At 41.9% G+C, this 16,913-nt stretch overlaps 1 protein-coding gene across 2 annotated transcripts in view; it reads right to left on the reverse strand.

Annotated features, from left to right (window-relative positions):
* Window positions 1-16,281, reverse strand: part of gab2 (GRB2-associated binding protein 2) — a 312,357-nt gene extending 296,076 nt beyond the window's left edge. The window contains exons 1-2 of one of the 2 annotated variants that reach the window (XR_010963264.1): window positions 16,205-16,281; window positions 12,283-12,432 (exon numbers count right to left, since the gene is read on the reverse strand). Coding sequence is in view for 1 of the 2 variants with exons in the window: in XM_067986246.1 (XP_067842347.1) it covers window positions 12,283-12,354 (72 nt within the window). In the remaining variant the exon portion in view is untranslated. Of the gene's footprint in view, window positions 1-12,282; window positions 12,519-16,204 lie in introns of those variants that run through there. The other variant, XM_067986246.1, reaches the window with a different exon arrangement.
* Window positions 16,282-16,913: the final 632 nt, after the last annotated feature.

The raw sequence follows: 16,913 nt of genomic DNA on the forward strand, positions 1-16,913 counted from the left end.
TAGTGTTCAGTTTTGGGCATTGAATCCCAGGAAAGATATAATGGCCTTCAAGGGTGTACAGCACAGATTCACCAGAATTATGCCACGGATTAAAGAGTTAAATTATGAGGACAAGTTGCATAAACTTGGCTTGTTTCCCTTGAGTTTAGAAGATTCGGGGTGATCAAATAGAGGTGTTTAAAATGATAAAGCGATTCGATAGAGCAAATACAGAGAAACTATTTCCTCTGGTGGGAACTCATGATCGAATTGAATGGTGAAACAGGCTTTAGGGGCTGAATGACCTACTCCTGTTTCTATATTCCTACGGTTGTGACACTGCTTAGCTATCTATAACTTGCTGTGCTTGGTGTTTATTGTGCGGGTAGCTCTGTATTGTAGGTTTCTACCTCTTTCTTAGGTATGCCTGGTGCTGATCCTGGCACACGCTTCCACAATTCTCAATGAACCAGGGTTGATCTCCCACTTGGTGGAGGTGGAGGAGTCAGAGATCCTGGGCCATGAGGTTACAGATTATTCTGCCTCATGGATGGCCAACTTTGGGCTGCTATATCTGTCCTTGTCTGTCTCACTTAGCATGGTATTAGTGCCATATTACACGATGGAGGGTATATCACCGAGAAGATGAAACTTTGCCTCCACAAGCACACTGTGGTGGTCACTCCTACTAAAGCTATTGTGGACATTGAAGTCTCACAGAGTACATTTTGTGCCCTTGCTTCTCTAGTGTTTCCTCCAAGTAGAGTTCAACATGGAAGAGTACTGATCTGTCAGTGGTAAGTGGCAATCAGCAGGAGGTTTCCTTGGCTGCCTTTGACTTGAAGTCAGGAGATTTCATGGAGGCAGACGTCAATGTTGAGGACTCCCAGGAGCACGCTCACCCAAGTGTATACCACTACGCTCCCACCTCTGGTGCATCTATCCTGCCGGTGGGACAGGACATACCCAGGGATGGTGATAGAGAAGGCTGGGATGTTAGCCGAAAGATATGACTCCAATATGACTAGATCAGACTGCTGCTTGATGACTCAGTGGGACAACTCTCTCAACTTGGACACCAGTCCTCAAATATTGGTGGATTTTGCAGGGTCACCCGGGCTGGGATTGCCAGAGTCTTGTCCAATCTGATGATTTTGTTAAGGACAGAGAGATGCATTCTGTTACTTGGCTAGCTAAATGCTACTGATGCTTCCTAGGAAGTTGTACACACTGCATATGCTCAGATTGTAGGACCCGTCTTCAGTTGATATTTTTGTCCAGAGCAGTGATTATCACGTTCAAGCCTGAGGCGTTCTCGTAAAATCCTTAATGAAGATGTTAAAAGACAAAAACAATTGAATTAATAAATTTAATTATATTATTGTGAAATATGTAATATTTTCATCTGTTTAGATCCTTATTTGGGACATTAGAAATTTCAGTTACTAAAGGAAAAAGTCAGATGAAATTTTATACATAAAGCATTTTCAGCTTCAATTGGTTCATGAACAAAAATGACTGAATTGTTTACTAAGATGGTTTTCCTGTTGTAAATGTTTACAGAAGAAGCTTCCTTTATAAATGTTAACATAAAAATTGATACAGGAAGTAACTTTGGTGGACAGGAAGTACATGTCATATGCAAGATTTTTAAAGAGATATGTTATACATAGATTTGTAATAATGAAAAATGAAACTTAATTTTGGCACATTCTGTTTGTGTCATAACCAAAGAGGTCATAACCCAGTACTTATTTGGGTCAATGACATAATGTTGGACCAGCCAATTTATCAGTGCAGCTTGGCTGACTCCATTAGTGAAGACAGACAACGATTGACATTGGCATGTGAGCAACAGAAACCCATTTTCATCTATCCCATTCATGTGACATCATTATATTGGTAGATAACATGCAACTCAGGCCAGAGCAAATAATGACATTTAAATTGTAACATTCCCTCCAACTAGTTATATTAGAAAGCCCATATGGTTTCAAATATTTAACCAGGAGAGTTTAATACAAGACTAATCCTACTGCTATAAAGGAAACAAGATATTGGGATGGTGCCTTGGGAATATAGGCGAGAGAACTGGGGTTTTCCCATTGTGCTGGTTAACTGGTGCTTCGAATTCATCATTTTCACACGACTAGATTTAGCAAACAGCCTTTTCCTTCTTCCCTCATCTTGAAATGGTTAGGTACTTAGTTAAAAAATAAATGACTATTGATGTATAAAGTTAACATATTCTTTGATAAAAGCATTTACTTAGCAGCATAAAACATCCATTGAGCCAACAAAAAATATAATGACATCCAACTTCTGGTACATGTGCAATTCTTTGACAATAAAAAAGTGTAGGAGAGAGGTTCCATTATTAATGAAGCTTTACACTGACGCTACAAAACAAAAGCACTCAAAATACAGATTGAGGCAGTCAGTGCCAGCAGGATAACATAATTGGAAAGTTCTAAATTCAGAGATTCTAAAAGCACAGAGATTCTCTGCTCCAGACTCAATTTTCCAACACTTAGTTAAGATTTGCAGCCCCTGGATAAACTGAGAATCCACGATGGCCCAAATCACATTCCACACACATCACGAGAGTTCCCTACGCTGACATCCCTTTGTGTCTAATTTAAAAACGTAGATCACGTTAGCCTAAACTCCCACTAGTACCAAACTCTTGAATGAATCAGATTCCAATTAGTCATTTCACACCAGCACTAAGTTATAGAAAAACTCCTGTCCTACTGCACCTCAGTATTGAACTCTTGCAGAGGCTGAACAACACTCTTCTGACTTTCACACTATATAAAGAGATTCAACTGATCGGTTGTACTAACAGTTATATTTTATTTATATTCATTGTGTAGTGGGCTACTACTCTCCAATTGGTTTTTGTTACATAAGTGACAGCTGTGCCTGAGGCATCATTGTGCTTAGGCCAAAAAAATGGAACCAAAAGGATTCTCAGAAAACGAATCAAACACTGAATGAATTGTATGACAAAAGTCTGCTTTATAGATTTATGCACATGCATCTTTATACATTTTCCTGTGCATTGAGAGAGTTACATTTGGTAATAAATGATAGCAGAAGTCAGTCAATTATCTTCCATCGCAAACAATTTCAAAATATAGTTACTTGTTCATACAACAAATCAATATAGTGCTTGGTAATCAAGGTCTTCACATGGATTAATGCAAATTAACTAATGGCATCCTACTTTTTTGTGGAAATCAACTAGCAGAAATTTAACAAAGAGTTTGGGCGGTCTCCATTCAGATCTGCATGGATGTGAATTTAAAGCACAAAATAGCTCTCAGATGGAATACAAAAATTCATACAGATCCAACAATTTCAAACAGTGAAGCAATAATGTTACAGCATGTAAGAAACACTTCATCTGGGATACTTTTGTGAGAAATGAGGTATAAATCAGGACAATGAGGGGAAACTTTTGCATTGTATCAGATCTATTGCATACACAGTTTTATATATATATTCCATCATAAGATCAGAAATGGGGATATTCGGTGATGATTGCACAGTGTTCAGTTCCATTCGCAACCCCTCAGATAATGAAGCAGTCCGTGCCCGCATGCAGCCAAAACCCGGACAACATCCAGGTTTGGGCTGATAAGCGGCAAGTAACATTCGCGCCAGACAAGTGCCAGGGAATGACCATCTCCCCTTGACATTCAACGGCATTACCATCGCCGAATCCCCCATCAACATCCTGGGGGTCACATTGACCAGAAACTTAACTGGACCAGCCATATAAATGCTGTGGCTACAAGAGCAGGTCAGAGGCTGGGTTTTCTGCGGTGAGTGACTCACCTCCTGACTCCCCAAAGCACTTTTCACCATCTACAAGGCACAAGTCGGAATACTCTCCACTCACCTGGATGATTGCAGCTCCAATACCACTCAAGAAGCTCAACACCATCCAGGACAAAGTAGCCTGCTTGATTGGCACCCCAACCACCACCCTAAACATTCACTCCTTTCACCACCGGCGCAATATGCAGTGAGTACCATCCACAGAATGCACTGCAGCAACTCGCTAAGGCTTCTTCGACAGCACCTCCCAAACCCATGACCTCCACCACCTAGAAGGACAAGGGCAGCAGGCACATGGGAACATCACCATCTGCATGTTCTCCTCCAAGTCACACACCATCCCGATTTGGAAATATATCGCCGTTCCTTGTCGCTGGGTCAAAATTCTGGAACTCCCTACCGAACAGCACCGTGGGAAAACCTTCACCACATGGACTGCAGCGGTTCAAGAAGACGGCTCACCACCATCTTCTCAAGGGCAAGTAAGGATGGGCAATAAATGCTGGCTTTGCCAGCAATGCCCATATCCCATGAATGAATAAAAAAAAAATCAATTGAAGCAAAGAGAATGAGTTCAGGCAGCCCCAAATTTACATCTAAAAATTTTTTTTAGAACAGCTGTTATTTACAATATTTAAGCAGCATTGTAAAAATTCACAAATTTTCTATATATGCATGAATATTTGAGTTAAATGGCATTATATACTTAAAAAAATTGGCAAAACAGACAGAAAAGCTCAAGTAGTTTATTAAAATCAGCCAAAACTAATTTTGAAACAATTTTCAATCCACATATTTAACAAGAACTTGGAGATGAAGAAATATGAAAGTACATAAGGCAATTGAGTGAGAAATGAACAGAACCACAAGAGCACCACAAAAAGCTAAAAAAAGATTCTCTGACTTTCTGGTATAAGGAAGTACAGGCCCCAACGTATAAGGTATTCAGGAGGTGCTCAGGCAGTTTTACAAACCATAAAAACAAAGATCAAGCAGCTTATCAACATTCTGAAAACGAGAGACTCATTACTGCAAATATATATATTAAAAAAAGGGGTTTATAGGGGAAATACCAGAGAGTAGGACCCAGGTGGCTGAAGGCTCTCTGCCAACGTTGTCTACCTCATACGTTGCAGGAAAGGATGCCCCAGAGCATGGTACATTGGCGAGACCATGCAGACGCTGCGACAACGGATGAACGGACACCGTGCAACAATGGCGAGACAGGAGGGTTCCCAGTCGGGGAACACTTCAGCAGTCAAGGACATTCAGCCACCGACCTTCGGGTAAGCGTACTCCAAGGCGGCCTTCGAGACACACGACAATGCAAAATCGTCGAGCAGAAATTGATAGCCAAGTTCCACACCCATGAAGATGGCCTCAACCGGGATCTTGGGCTCATGTCACGCCACACGTAACCCCACCAGCGAACAAAAGTTATCTGTTTTTAATATAACAGGTCATTTGCTGTCTTTCTCTTCCTTCCGGATGTTTCTATGTTTCTGCCTCTCTCTCTGTGTGTTTTTTGGTTGTTTGTATATTCGGTGGCCCTGTAGGTAACACCTCTCTGTCTGAACACTTTGATTGCCTTGGCAACGGGCAGTTGGAAAGACTATCTGTAACCACCAGGTATTGTTCTGTGATTTATAAATGCGAAAGGTTCGAGGTTTTCATTTCCACATTCACCTGAGGAAGGAGGAAGCCTCCGAAAGCTTGTGATTTTCAAATAAAATTGTTGGACTATAACTTGGTGTTGTAAAATTGTTTACCAATAGTGGAGGTGAAGGGATACATAAAAGACCATACAGTCAGAGAAATTAATATTTTGGAGGGTTATATAGGACTGAAGGAGATTGCAGTGGGTGGGGAAAGACCACGAGGGATGGAAAGCCAAGGTAGGTCAGCGAGGCCTGGGACGATGAGTGATTGAGACTTAATAACAACTTGTCTTTATATAGGGCCTTTAACATAGTGAAACGTCCCAAGGTACTTCATAGGAACGTAACCAGACAGAAAACAACACCGAGCCAAATAAGGAGATATTAGGACAAGTTTCTAAAAGCTTGGTCAAAGAGGCAGGTTTTAAGCAGCATCTTAAAGGAGTAGAGAGGTGAAGAGATGTAGGGAGGGAATTCCAGAGCTTACAGTGAGAGAGGATACATGAGAGTTTTGAACAAGTTGGAGCTTATGGAGAGTGGAAGGTTGAAGAACAGCAAGACGATAGACTCGAGGTGATGAAGGCAGGTATAAAGATTTCAGACAGACTGAGGCAAGCAGAGTTGTGGAGGTGGCAGTAAGTGCACGTAACAACATAGAAATAGGAGGAGTAGGCCATTCGGCCCCTCGAGCCTGCTCCGCCATTCAGCAAGATCATGGCTGATCTTAGACCTCAACGCCATTTTCCTGTACTATCCCCATATCCCTTGATGCCTTTAACATCTAGAAATCTATCAATCTCTGTTTTGAATGTACTCAATGACTGAGCCTCCACAGTCCTCTGGGGGAGAGAATTCCAAAGATTCACCACCCTCTGAGTGAAGAAATTTCTCCTCATCTCAGTCCTATGTGGCCTACCCCTTATTCTGAGACTGTGGCCCCTGCTTCTAGACTCCCCAGCCAGGGGAAACATCCTCCTTGCATCTATCCTGTCGAGCCCTGTAAGAATTTTCTGTTTGAATGCGATCCCCTCTCATTCTTCTAAACTCGAGAGAATACAGGCCTAGTCTACTCAATCTCTCCTCATACGACAAACCTGCCATCCCAGGAATCAGTTTGGTGAACCTTTGTTGTACAAGTATACTATGGCAAGTATATCCTTTCTTAAGTAAGGAGACCAAAATTGGACACAATACTCCAGGTGCGGTCTCACTAAGGCCCTATATAATTGCAGTAAGATATCTTTACTCCTGCACTCAAATCCTCTTGTAATAAAGGCCAACATACCATTTGTCTTCCTAATTGCTTGCTGCACCTGCATGTTAGTTTTCAGTGACTCACATACAAGGACACCCAGGTCCTTTTGAACATCAACATTTCCCAATCTCTCACCATTTTAAAAAAATACACTGCATTTCCTTTTTTCCTACCAAAGTGGATAACTTCACATTTTTCCACATTACATTCTATCTGATATGTTCGTGCCCACTCACTTAGTCTGTCTGTATCCCCATGAAGCTGCTTTGCATCCTCCTCACAACTCACATTCCCACCTGGCTTTGTTTTATCAGCAAACTTGGAAATATTACATTTGGTCCCCTCATCCAAATCATCGATATAGATTGTGAATAGCTGGGGCCCAAGCACCGACCCCTGCGGTACCCCACTAGTCACAGTCTGCCAACCTGAAAAAGACCCATTTATTCCTACTCTCTGATTTCTGTCTGTTAACCAATTCTCAATCCATGCCAGTATATTGCCCCCAATTCCATGTGCTCTAACTTTGTTCACCAACCTCCTGTGTGAGACCTTATTGAAAGCCTTCTGAATATCCAAATACATCACATCCGTTGGTTCCCCCTTATCTATTCTACTAGTTACATCCTCAAAGAACTCCAATAGGTTTGTCAAACTTGATTTTCCTTTCATAAATCCATGTTGACTCTGCCAAATCCTATTATTTTCTAAGTGTCCTGTTATCACATCCTTTATAACAGATTCTAGCATTTCCCTACTACTGATGTCAGGCTAACAGGTCTGTCGTTCCCTGTTTTCTCTCTCCCTCCTTTCTTAAATAGTGGGGTTACATTTGCTACCCTCCAATTTGCAGGAACCATTCCAGAATCTATAGAATTTTGGAAGACGACAACCAATGCATCCACTATCTCTGTAGCCACCTCTTTCAAAACCTTTGCGATGGAGAGGATATGCGCTATGAAGCTCAAGTTTGGGGTCTAACAAGACATTATTGCTGTGTAAATTCTGGTTCAGCTGAATTGTGCAGCTGAGGTTGGAATTAGAATCAATGGCAAGTGAGCGGAGTTTGAATCTTCTCAATGTTGAGCTGGAGAAGTTAAGGAATGAAGAGACTGAATGTCATACAAGCAGTGTGAAGAGGCAATTGAGGAGAGAGAGAAAGAAAAGGAAGTGTGTGTGTGTGTGTGTGTGTGTGTGTGTGTGTGTGTGTGCGCGCGTACACAATGGTGCCGAGGGGCAGCATGTGGATGAGAAAGAGAAGGTGGCCAAACATAAATCCTTGGAGGTACTCTGGAGGTGATAGTACAGAAAGCAGAAGACAAACCATTGCTGGACATACTCTTGCTTGGTTTGGATAGGTGGGAGTAGAACCATATACTGGAAAATGGAGGATAGGTGCTGGAGGAGGACGACGCGGTCAACTGTTTTGAACTACGTGGAGAGGTCAAAAAAGAGGATGAGGAGGGATAAAGTACTATGGTCACAAAGGACGCCGTTGGTGACTTTGATTAGGGCCATTTAGGTGTGCGAAAGGTAGAAGTCGGACTGGAGGAATTTGAACAGGAAGTTACAGGAGAGATGGCAATGATTGATGATTTTGGAAAGGCCATCGATGGGTGGTGAATGTTTATCTGCAGGTATTTTACTGTTAGGATCATTCTGTGCTGTCGAGTACTGAAAGTTATTAAGGCAGGGCCTCAGAAACAGGTATTAATGTGTAACTTAGCTGTGCAGCTGAAGATGCCACTCCCCAGAACTAGTGGAGCACTAGCCAATAGAGGCTTGGAGACTTTACTCAACTACCTACTAAATGTACTTCAATTAAAAAATTGCCACATTTTATAAAGGACTAGGAAATACTAAGTGATAAAAGCAAAAGACACAACCCCCTATTCTAGCACAAAAAAACTGAAATGTTCATAATAACTATTAGTAGATAAGACAGAAGCACATCTAAGGTTAATAAAGCTGTTTCAAAATTCATACTATTAACCCTAATATGTATGCTTTTAGCTAGTTTGTAATAATCTACTTGCGCAAAAGAATACAAACATTTGCAGATATGCAAAACCTAACTCTTCCATCAAAAAAAAATCAGATAACAAAAAAGGGGAAGTAATACTGTGAAATAGAATTAAGTGATTTGCATATAGGATGAAGTTACTTCAGACAGATAATTCACAACAGCCCAACCGTAAGATGACATTGCATCACACAGAATGTTACTAGTTTTTCATGAATATAAAAGACCTGTTTCTATTCACTGCAAAAAGGGTCAAGGTAGAAAAAAAGTCAAAAAATGATTAATCAGCCAACAATCCACCACCAGCGCATTATCTCAGTTACATTATTCCTAACTTCAGAAACTATTTTAAAACATAACAGCAGCAGACATACTCATTTAATTCTGGGAGCTAGAAAATTGAAAACTATTAGTGTTGCTGACAGGGAAACTGGCTTGGAGTGTGACTGATTCAAAATTGTGAGGGAGCTGTATTTATGCAAAGCAAAAAGGGCTAAAAATCACTGTAGCATTCTTTGGAGGACAAGTCCACTTTATAGGTATTGGCTGAGCTCGATTACTGATAATACCCTGGCTTTAAAACAGTAATAGTCACAAGACCATCTCAACTAAAACACAAAAAGGTTATTAATATTTCTAACCAGTTAATTTTTAAAATGGGTCTGGATGACAACTCACTCTTCAAAAGCCACTCCAGAATGCATGCATGCCACCATGTGAAATAAAACTTCAGTGAATTTGTTTTGTACCAGTGATAAACTCATTAGCCACTGGATCAATAGTTAACATGCAAAAATCAACAATAATTTACCCACTGTATATAGTGTGAATAGGAGATAAGTTCTCAGAAAATAACCAAAATATTTCATGCGTGACCCGTACTGTATAATTATATACTGCCTCAATGCAAAACAATTTCAGATGCCATTGACACAAAAGCAGTGGTATAACTAGGAGGCAAATCAGTGACCTGACTCGAGTGCATAAAAGCTAAGAGATGTGAACCTGATTCTAGTAGATAGTCTCACATGCTTAGGCTTCACTGGACACGGTATAAAATCCAGTTTGAAAAGTTCTCACAGGACCACTTAGGAACAGCAACAGTGCAGCCCTCCCGCAGTACTGCACTGGAGTGTCAGCCTAAATTTTGTGCTCAGGTCCTCGGAGTGGGGCTTGAAGCCACAACCGTGTGACTTAAAGGTAAAAGTGCTGCCAACTGTGCCACCCCGGCACATCAGCGGTACAGATCTTTAACATATGATATGACCCCCAATATGACAAACTGAAAATGATACGCACAGAAGTGACCATTTAGTTTCTTCAAGGTTTCAGCTTCTTTCCTGCCTTCCTGCTACCCCAACAAAAATCATACTGGATGCATCTTAAATGTATTGATTTGTACTCGAGATGGACTGTAACTATGCCATAACTGTCATTTTTATTTTAAAAAGCCAACTTCACTCATGGAAATAGAAGCTGCATTTGACAGAAGCCAGTGGCCACCTTTTGAGTGCAACCAATGATCATATCACAAGTGAAAATGACACTCACCAAAAACATGTAATGATGGGGCACAGGGACAATTGACTAAATATTATGAAGACAACAAGTTGTGAACTACTTGAATGGTATAAGAATAAAGTGCTGGGAATGAATATTAGTATTACAAAGTCACATCACATTAGCAGCATAATTCGATTACTGGGAAATAAACTGCAAACTATTGCTTTAGAGTCATGAAAAATACTGAGGCAAACAATTGAAAAATCAAATGAGCTACAGCCTAAAGACGAAGTATGAATGGGTAAGTCGCATACTCATTTTATTTTTTCAAAACTATCAGTTTTTGATGTGTACAAACTGTGTACCTTCCAAGCTTAAATTTACACCTCCCACATCCAGGTTTGTTGAAATAAAACATTTACACTTGCTCCCTTTTCTGGACCTACCATATCGTGCACCACTCCCAAAGGTAAAATGATCGGCGTGCAGGACTCCGCCAATACTGCTCCATAACCAGTCACCAGGAGGTGTGCAAGACTGGCCAGGGTGACTCCCTTCAGCCTTACTTCAAGACTGTGGGGGAAATGCCTCGGTTTCTGCTTGGCATGGCCAGTGGCATGACTGAGATCAGTAAACTCAATCCGAGGGGGATTGCAGGTCCAATCCCATATTCTGCCACTATGTGGCAGTGCTTAGTGTCACCACACTGCCCATATCAGGTTTATTTTGAAATAGACCATGTTCAGTATCTGCACCATTTATTTGAAATTCGATGTTACAATGGCAGGCAGAAGTGAGATTAATATAGGCTACTTTTCATACATAGCAGGTTTCAATGGTACATTGACGTCAGCCTTCTATTTCATTCCGGACACGGAAGAAGCAGAAGTGGAAATAGGCTGGGGTACAGGCTTATTGAGATTGCCTGACGTTGGGACAAAGGAGGGTGGTTAGAAGGAGGGAATGGTGAGATGCATTACAAATGGTAGGGAGGGAAAGCAGCCAAAACAAAAAAAAAGTTGAAAAGGTTAAAGAACGAGGCCAAATTACATAAGAAGCGATATAGCAAGGAACTATTTCCAAGGAGGCAGCAAGACAAATGATGGAAACCGCAACCCAAATAATGCGGAACATCAGGGTGAATGGCTACAACAGTGAAAGAATTGCATAGGGACAGTTAATATAGTCCAGATGCGGAAATAAACCAACGACCCACGTCACATACAATGACTTTTTAAAAAAATAAGACAAGTGAAAAATAACGCCGGGAACGCACTATTACGATAACATTCTTCTCATTCCCTGAATAACGGTCTTGCAGTTTACCAGTATGTGCGTTTTGAAATGAATCTCGCAAACCTAAGCGTCAACCATCGTTTTTAATTTCACTGCAATGAATAGTCACCTTCCCAAGAAGGGAAATTAGCATCAATACCCACAAAACATTGGAGACCTGCATCAACTGGAGGTTTCCAGCCACCAGAAAGAAATTATTCCATTCTACAGTTTTATAATAATATTTAACACCTGTCCATATCGTTACAGTTTTGACAAGTCCCAAATTACCAGAGTTCAAAACTCAAATCTACGTTATTCGGACACTATTAACTCCCTTCCCAGTGAAGTGCGGCAGGTTGGCTGGAGAATAACTGGTGTTTTCATACAGTTTTTACTTTCGATGGAAGATATTCTTGAAAAATCCGACCTAAATTGGTTTCAATTCTGTTATTCACCTTTGGTATTGTGCAGCCTTACGCATATACCAAAGAATCGCGACAGTGCTTCCCCAAATCCTGTTTTGTTCAGGAAATAAAACAAATGTTAGTTGGTCTTTATGTTGCTAACTGCATTCAGTTAGTCCCTAGATACCAATGCTGCACTGCCTTTATTAAACTTACTCTGGTTTGATCGGATGCCTTTCGGTATACATTAAAGGGCGAGGACACCTGGCACTGATGTGTCAATGTTCTGAAACTACCACCGTTGAGAAATACACTTCATGAACCATTCTTACTTACATATCGTCTCAACTTCTTTTCTGGTGGAGATTTTCTTAACCAGCCGCAGCAAACTACCTCTCCTCCGCTCATCCTGCCCAATGTTTATATTACAGGGACAGTGTAGTCACATTCAGTTGATAATTTTCCCCTCTTAACTTTCGGGTTGTCCTGCAAAAGGAGCCGGTAGATATTCCGTTAAATCGCAACCACAAGCACCAACAGTCACTGCGAGCCCCGAACTTACTGCACCAGCTGCCGGGGCTCATGTAGGAAGTAGCGACCAGAGCTGTTGTTTCCAATAGCGCCGCGCCCCGCCTACAGCCGCTCTTAAAGGAGAAAGCGTCCTCTTATGCCGGCGAAATAAAACATTCCCATTATATATATTTAATTAAAACAGATTCTGTGTGGTCATTTTTTTTTAAACTTGGAAGAGGGTTGTCCTGCTTGTTCTTGGAAAGGTAAACCCCAAGCTGGGACTGGTTGCGGCGCAGATGGCGAGGAGAGAAGGGGCGGTGGGACTGGGTGATGGACCCGTGTGAGGATAGGGAGAAACCTCAACACAACAGAGAACGGGGGCACCGAGGTTCAGATTCAACGGCACTTTGCTACTGCAGTGTGTGAATGAATTAATCCCTTTGACATTTCAATCATGTGGACAATGAGATCGTCAAACTAAAATTAGGATAACGTTCAACTGAGAGGCCATTCGTGGTTCAATACAATGTCCGAAAGATTTATTGATGGTGCGGCCTCGCACTTTCCAATTTATTCAGTATCACAGACTTATAGTTAATACTGCACCTCCCTCCCTGGCGGAGTGTTAAACTTTAAAGGGGCGTAGTCAGATGAAGTTGAGTGTGGGGATACAGCACTAGGTTTGTAAACACAGTTGTGACAGACTTGTTCAGTGATCTGATTAAGCAATCCAACTGTTTCTGCGGCGAATTTTTAACAATCATAGAAAGTTATGGCAGAGAAGGAGGCCATTCGGCCCATCCTGTCCATGCCGGCCGAAAAAGAGCTATCCAGCTTAATCCCACTTTCCAGCACTTGGTCTGTAGCCCTGTAGGTTACAGCACTTCAAGTGCACATCTAAGTACTTTGTAAATGAGCTGAGGTTTTCTGCTCCTACCACTCTTTCAGCAGTAAGTTCCAGACCCCCACAACCCTCTGGGTGAAAAATTTCTCCTCCAATCCCGTCTAATCCTTCTACCAATTACTTTAAATCTATGCCCCCTGGTCAGTGACCCGTCTGCTAAGGGAAATAGGTCCTCCCTATCCACTCTATCTAGTCCCGTCATAATTTTATATACCTCAATTAAATCTCCTCTCAGCCTACATTGTTCTGAAGGAACCACCCCAGCTTATCCAATCTTTCCCCATAGCTAAAATTCTCCAGACCTGACAACATTCTCGGAAATCTCCTCTGTACCCTCTCTAGTGCAATCACATCTTTCCTGTAATGTGGTGACCAGAACTGTACCCAGTACTCAAGCTGTGGCCTAACCAATGTTTTATACAGTTCTACCGTAACTTCCCTGCTCTTGTATTCTATGCCTCGGCTAATAAAGGAAAGTATCCCATATGCCTTATTTTTTTTTAATTCATTCATGGGATGTGGGCGTCGCTGGCAAGGCCGGCATTTATTGCCCATCCCAAATTGCCCTCGAGAAGGTGGTGGTGAGCCGCCTTCTTGAACTGCTGCAGTCCGTGTGGTGAAGGTCCTCTCACAGTGCTATTAGGAAGGGAGTTCCAGGATTTTGACCCAGCGATGATGAAGGAACAGCGATATATTTCCAAGTCGGGATGGTGTGTGACTTGGAGGGGAACGTGCAGGTGGTGTTGTTCCCACGTGCCTGCTACTCTTGTCCTTCTAGGTGGTAGAGGTCGTGGGTGTGGGAGGTGCTGTCGAAGAAGCCTTGGGGAGTTGCTGCAGTGCATCCTGTGGATGGTACACACTGCAGCCACTGTGCGCCGGTGGTGAAGGGAGTGAATGTTTAGGGTGGTGGATGGGGTGCCAATCAAATGGGCTGCTTTGTCCTGGCTGGTGTCGAGCTTCTTGAGTGTTGAGCTGCACTCGTCCAGGCAAGTGGAGAGTATTCCATCACACTCCTGACTTGTGCCTTGTAGATGGTGGAAAGGCTTTGGGGAGTCAGGAAGTGAGTCACTCGCCACAGAATACTCACCCTCTGACCTGCTCTTGTAGCCACAGTATTTATACGGCTGGTCCAGTTAAGTTTCTGGTCAATGGTGACCCCCAGGATGTGGGGGATTCGGCGATGGTAATGCCATTGAATGTCAAGGGGAGGTGGTTAGACTCTCTCTTGTTGGAGATGGTCATTGCCTGGCACTTGTCTGGCGTGAACGTTACTTACCACTTATCAGCCCAAGCCTGGATGTTGTCCAGGTCTTGCTGCATGTAGGCTCGGACTGCTTCATTATTTGAGGGGTTGCGAATGAAACTGAACACTGTGCAATCATCAGCAAACATCCCCATTTCTGACCTTATGATGGAGGGAAGGTCATTGATGAAGCAGCTGAAGGTGGTTGGGCCTAGGACACGGCCATGAGGAACTCCTTATCTACCTGTCCTGCTACCTTCAGGGATCTGTGGACATGGACTCCAAGGTCCCTTTGTTCCTCTACACCTCTCAGTATCCTTCCATTTATTGTGTACTCCCTTGCCTTGTTTGTCCTCCCCAAATGCATTACCTCACACTTCTCGAGTGAATTCCATTTGCCACTTTTCTGGCCACCTGACCAGTCCCTTGATATCTTCCTGCAGTCTACAGCTTTCCTCCTCACCATCAACCACACGGCCAATTTTTGTATCATCTGCAAACTTCTGGAACAAGCTCCCCACATTCAAGTCCAAATCATTAATATACACCACAAAAAGCAGGGGACCTAGTACGGAGCCTTGCGGGATCCCACTGCAAACAGCCTTCCAGTTGCAAAAACACCAATCAACCATTACTCTTTGCTTCCTGCCACTGAGCTAATTTTGGATCCAACTAGCCACTTAGCCTTGGATCCCATGGGCTTTTTTACTTTTTTGACCAGTCTGCCATGTGGCACCTTTTCAAAAGCCTTGCTAAAATCCATGTACACTTAAAATGATTGCTGTAGCCAGATTTAGCTGCAACTCAAATACCTAGCTGGAAAGGTTGAATGTTTTCTAACAGGATGTTCCAAAATAAAAATTTCCAACAAGGAAAGCACCACCACCTTGCCTCCCTTCTCCTCTTCCAAGAATATAAGACTTTTATTGGGATGTTGCTGACAGGCACCAGCAGCTCTCTGGTACCCCACCCTAGTGGCCATTTGTCATATATGAGCCAGAGCACATATTAAGAGTGTTGGCAGGCTATTCAACAGAAGGCGTTATAATCGAGTGGCAGTTCTGTTACCATCTGACAGCCACATACACGTTTTGCTGCAAGGGTTATTGAATAGAAATAATGAACTGTAACGAGTAGCACAGCAACTGAATCATATTCAAAACTTGTGTTGTATCCACACTAGTGTTACTGAACTGCCGCATTCATTGCAGTCACTTAGGACTTCTCTCACTTAATACTTTTGATGTGTAGCAGTGACTGCAGATCTTAACAACATTTCAGAAATCATTTGCTGGAAAATTCTGTATTTTGGAACATCAAAGCTGAACCTTTTCACAAATTTTCAGACAGTTCAAAATATAATCTGAATTCATACATCCAGAGAAATGTTAAACTCTCCCCATTCAAGCATCAAACTGTTCATAAGATTTCAGGGTTGTCATCTCTACTCATTTTTTGTGTGAAGAAGTTCCTGACATTAGTCCTAAATTTACCTTTTAGTAGCTTGAATCTGTGGCCCCTTGTCCTATTCTCACTATGTAAATATTCTGGACTGATATTTTCCATTCTCTAACTACCTCTATAATATAAGCTCTCACCTTTAAATCTAGGTTTTGGTGCTCCTCTTCAATGAAAATCTCTTTACTCATTTTGAGCGTCCTGGTTTCCCCTCTTAGAGAACACTCTAAATATAATCAGTAAATAGATCAATCAGTGGTTTTTAATGAGAACTTCCATGTTCTAATATTTCTGCCACTACAAGAAACACAATTAAAAATGAGTATAGAATATAGCAAAGTCCAATATAAAGTCACAATTGACTAAAAATGGCTTAGAGCCAGATTTGTATAGGTGGCTATTGGAGTACAATGTATAAAAAGGGAACAAATTGGAAATTGATAAAGGTTTAGACACGTGATTGAATGTATAAGGTACCAACATGAGTTTAAAATCTGCATAGTTTAAAAAATGTGCACAAAGAAACCAACCTATGTACAGATGGGGAAATGTTAAAAATAATGATTCATTTTGACCAACGTCTATCATACAAGTTCCATAACAAAATCTTCAGTTCCAAAAGGCCTTTTGTATATCATGCTGGGAGAGGAATGATGATTCCATTATATGTGACTTTGCCTTGGATTTTCCTGCCAGTTACTCATTTTTGGACAGTCCCAGGGTGGGCAAAGGAAGGAAATGGAATAGGGAGGTTTACAATCGAGTCTGTGCCCCCAAAAACTGCCAGAGCAATTTTCAATTGTCTCCAATGTGGGTTCCCACATCACCCATTTTTGCCCAGCAGCTGCA

Source organism: Heptranchias perlo, chromosome 6 (genome assembly GCF_035084215.1).
Source record: "Heptranchias perlo isolate sHepPer1 chromosome 6, sHepPer1.hap1, whole genome shotgun sequence".
Classification (NCBI taxonomy): domain Eukaryota; kingdom Metazoa; phylum Chordata; class Chondrichthyes; order Hexanchiformes; family Hexanchidae; genus Heptranchias; species Heptranchias perlo.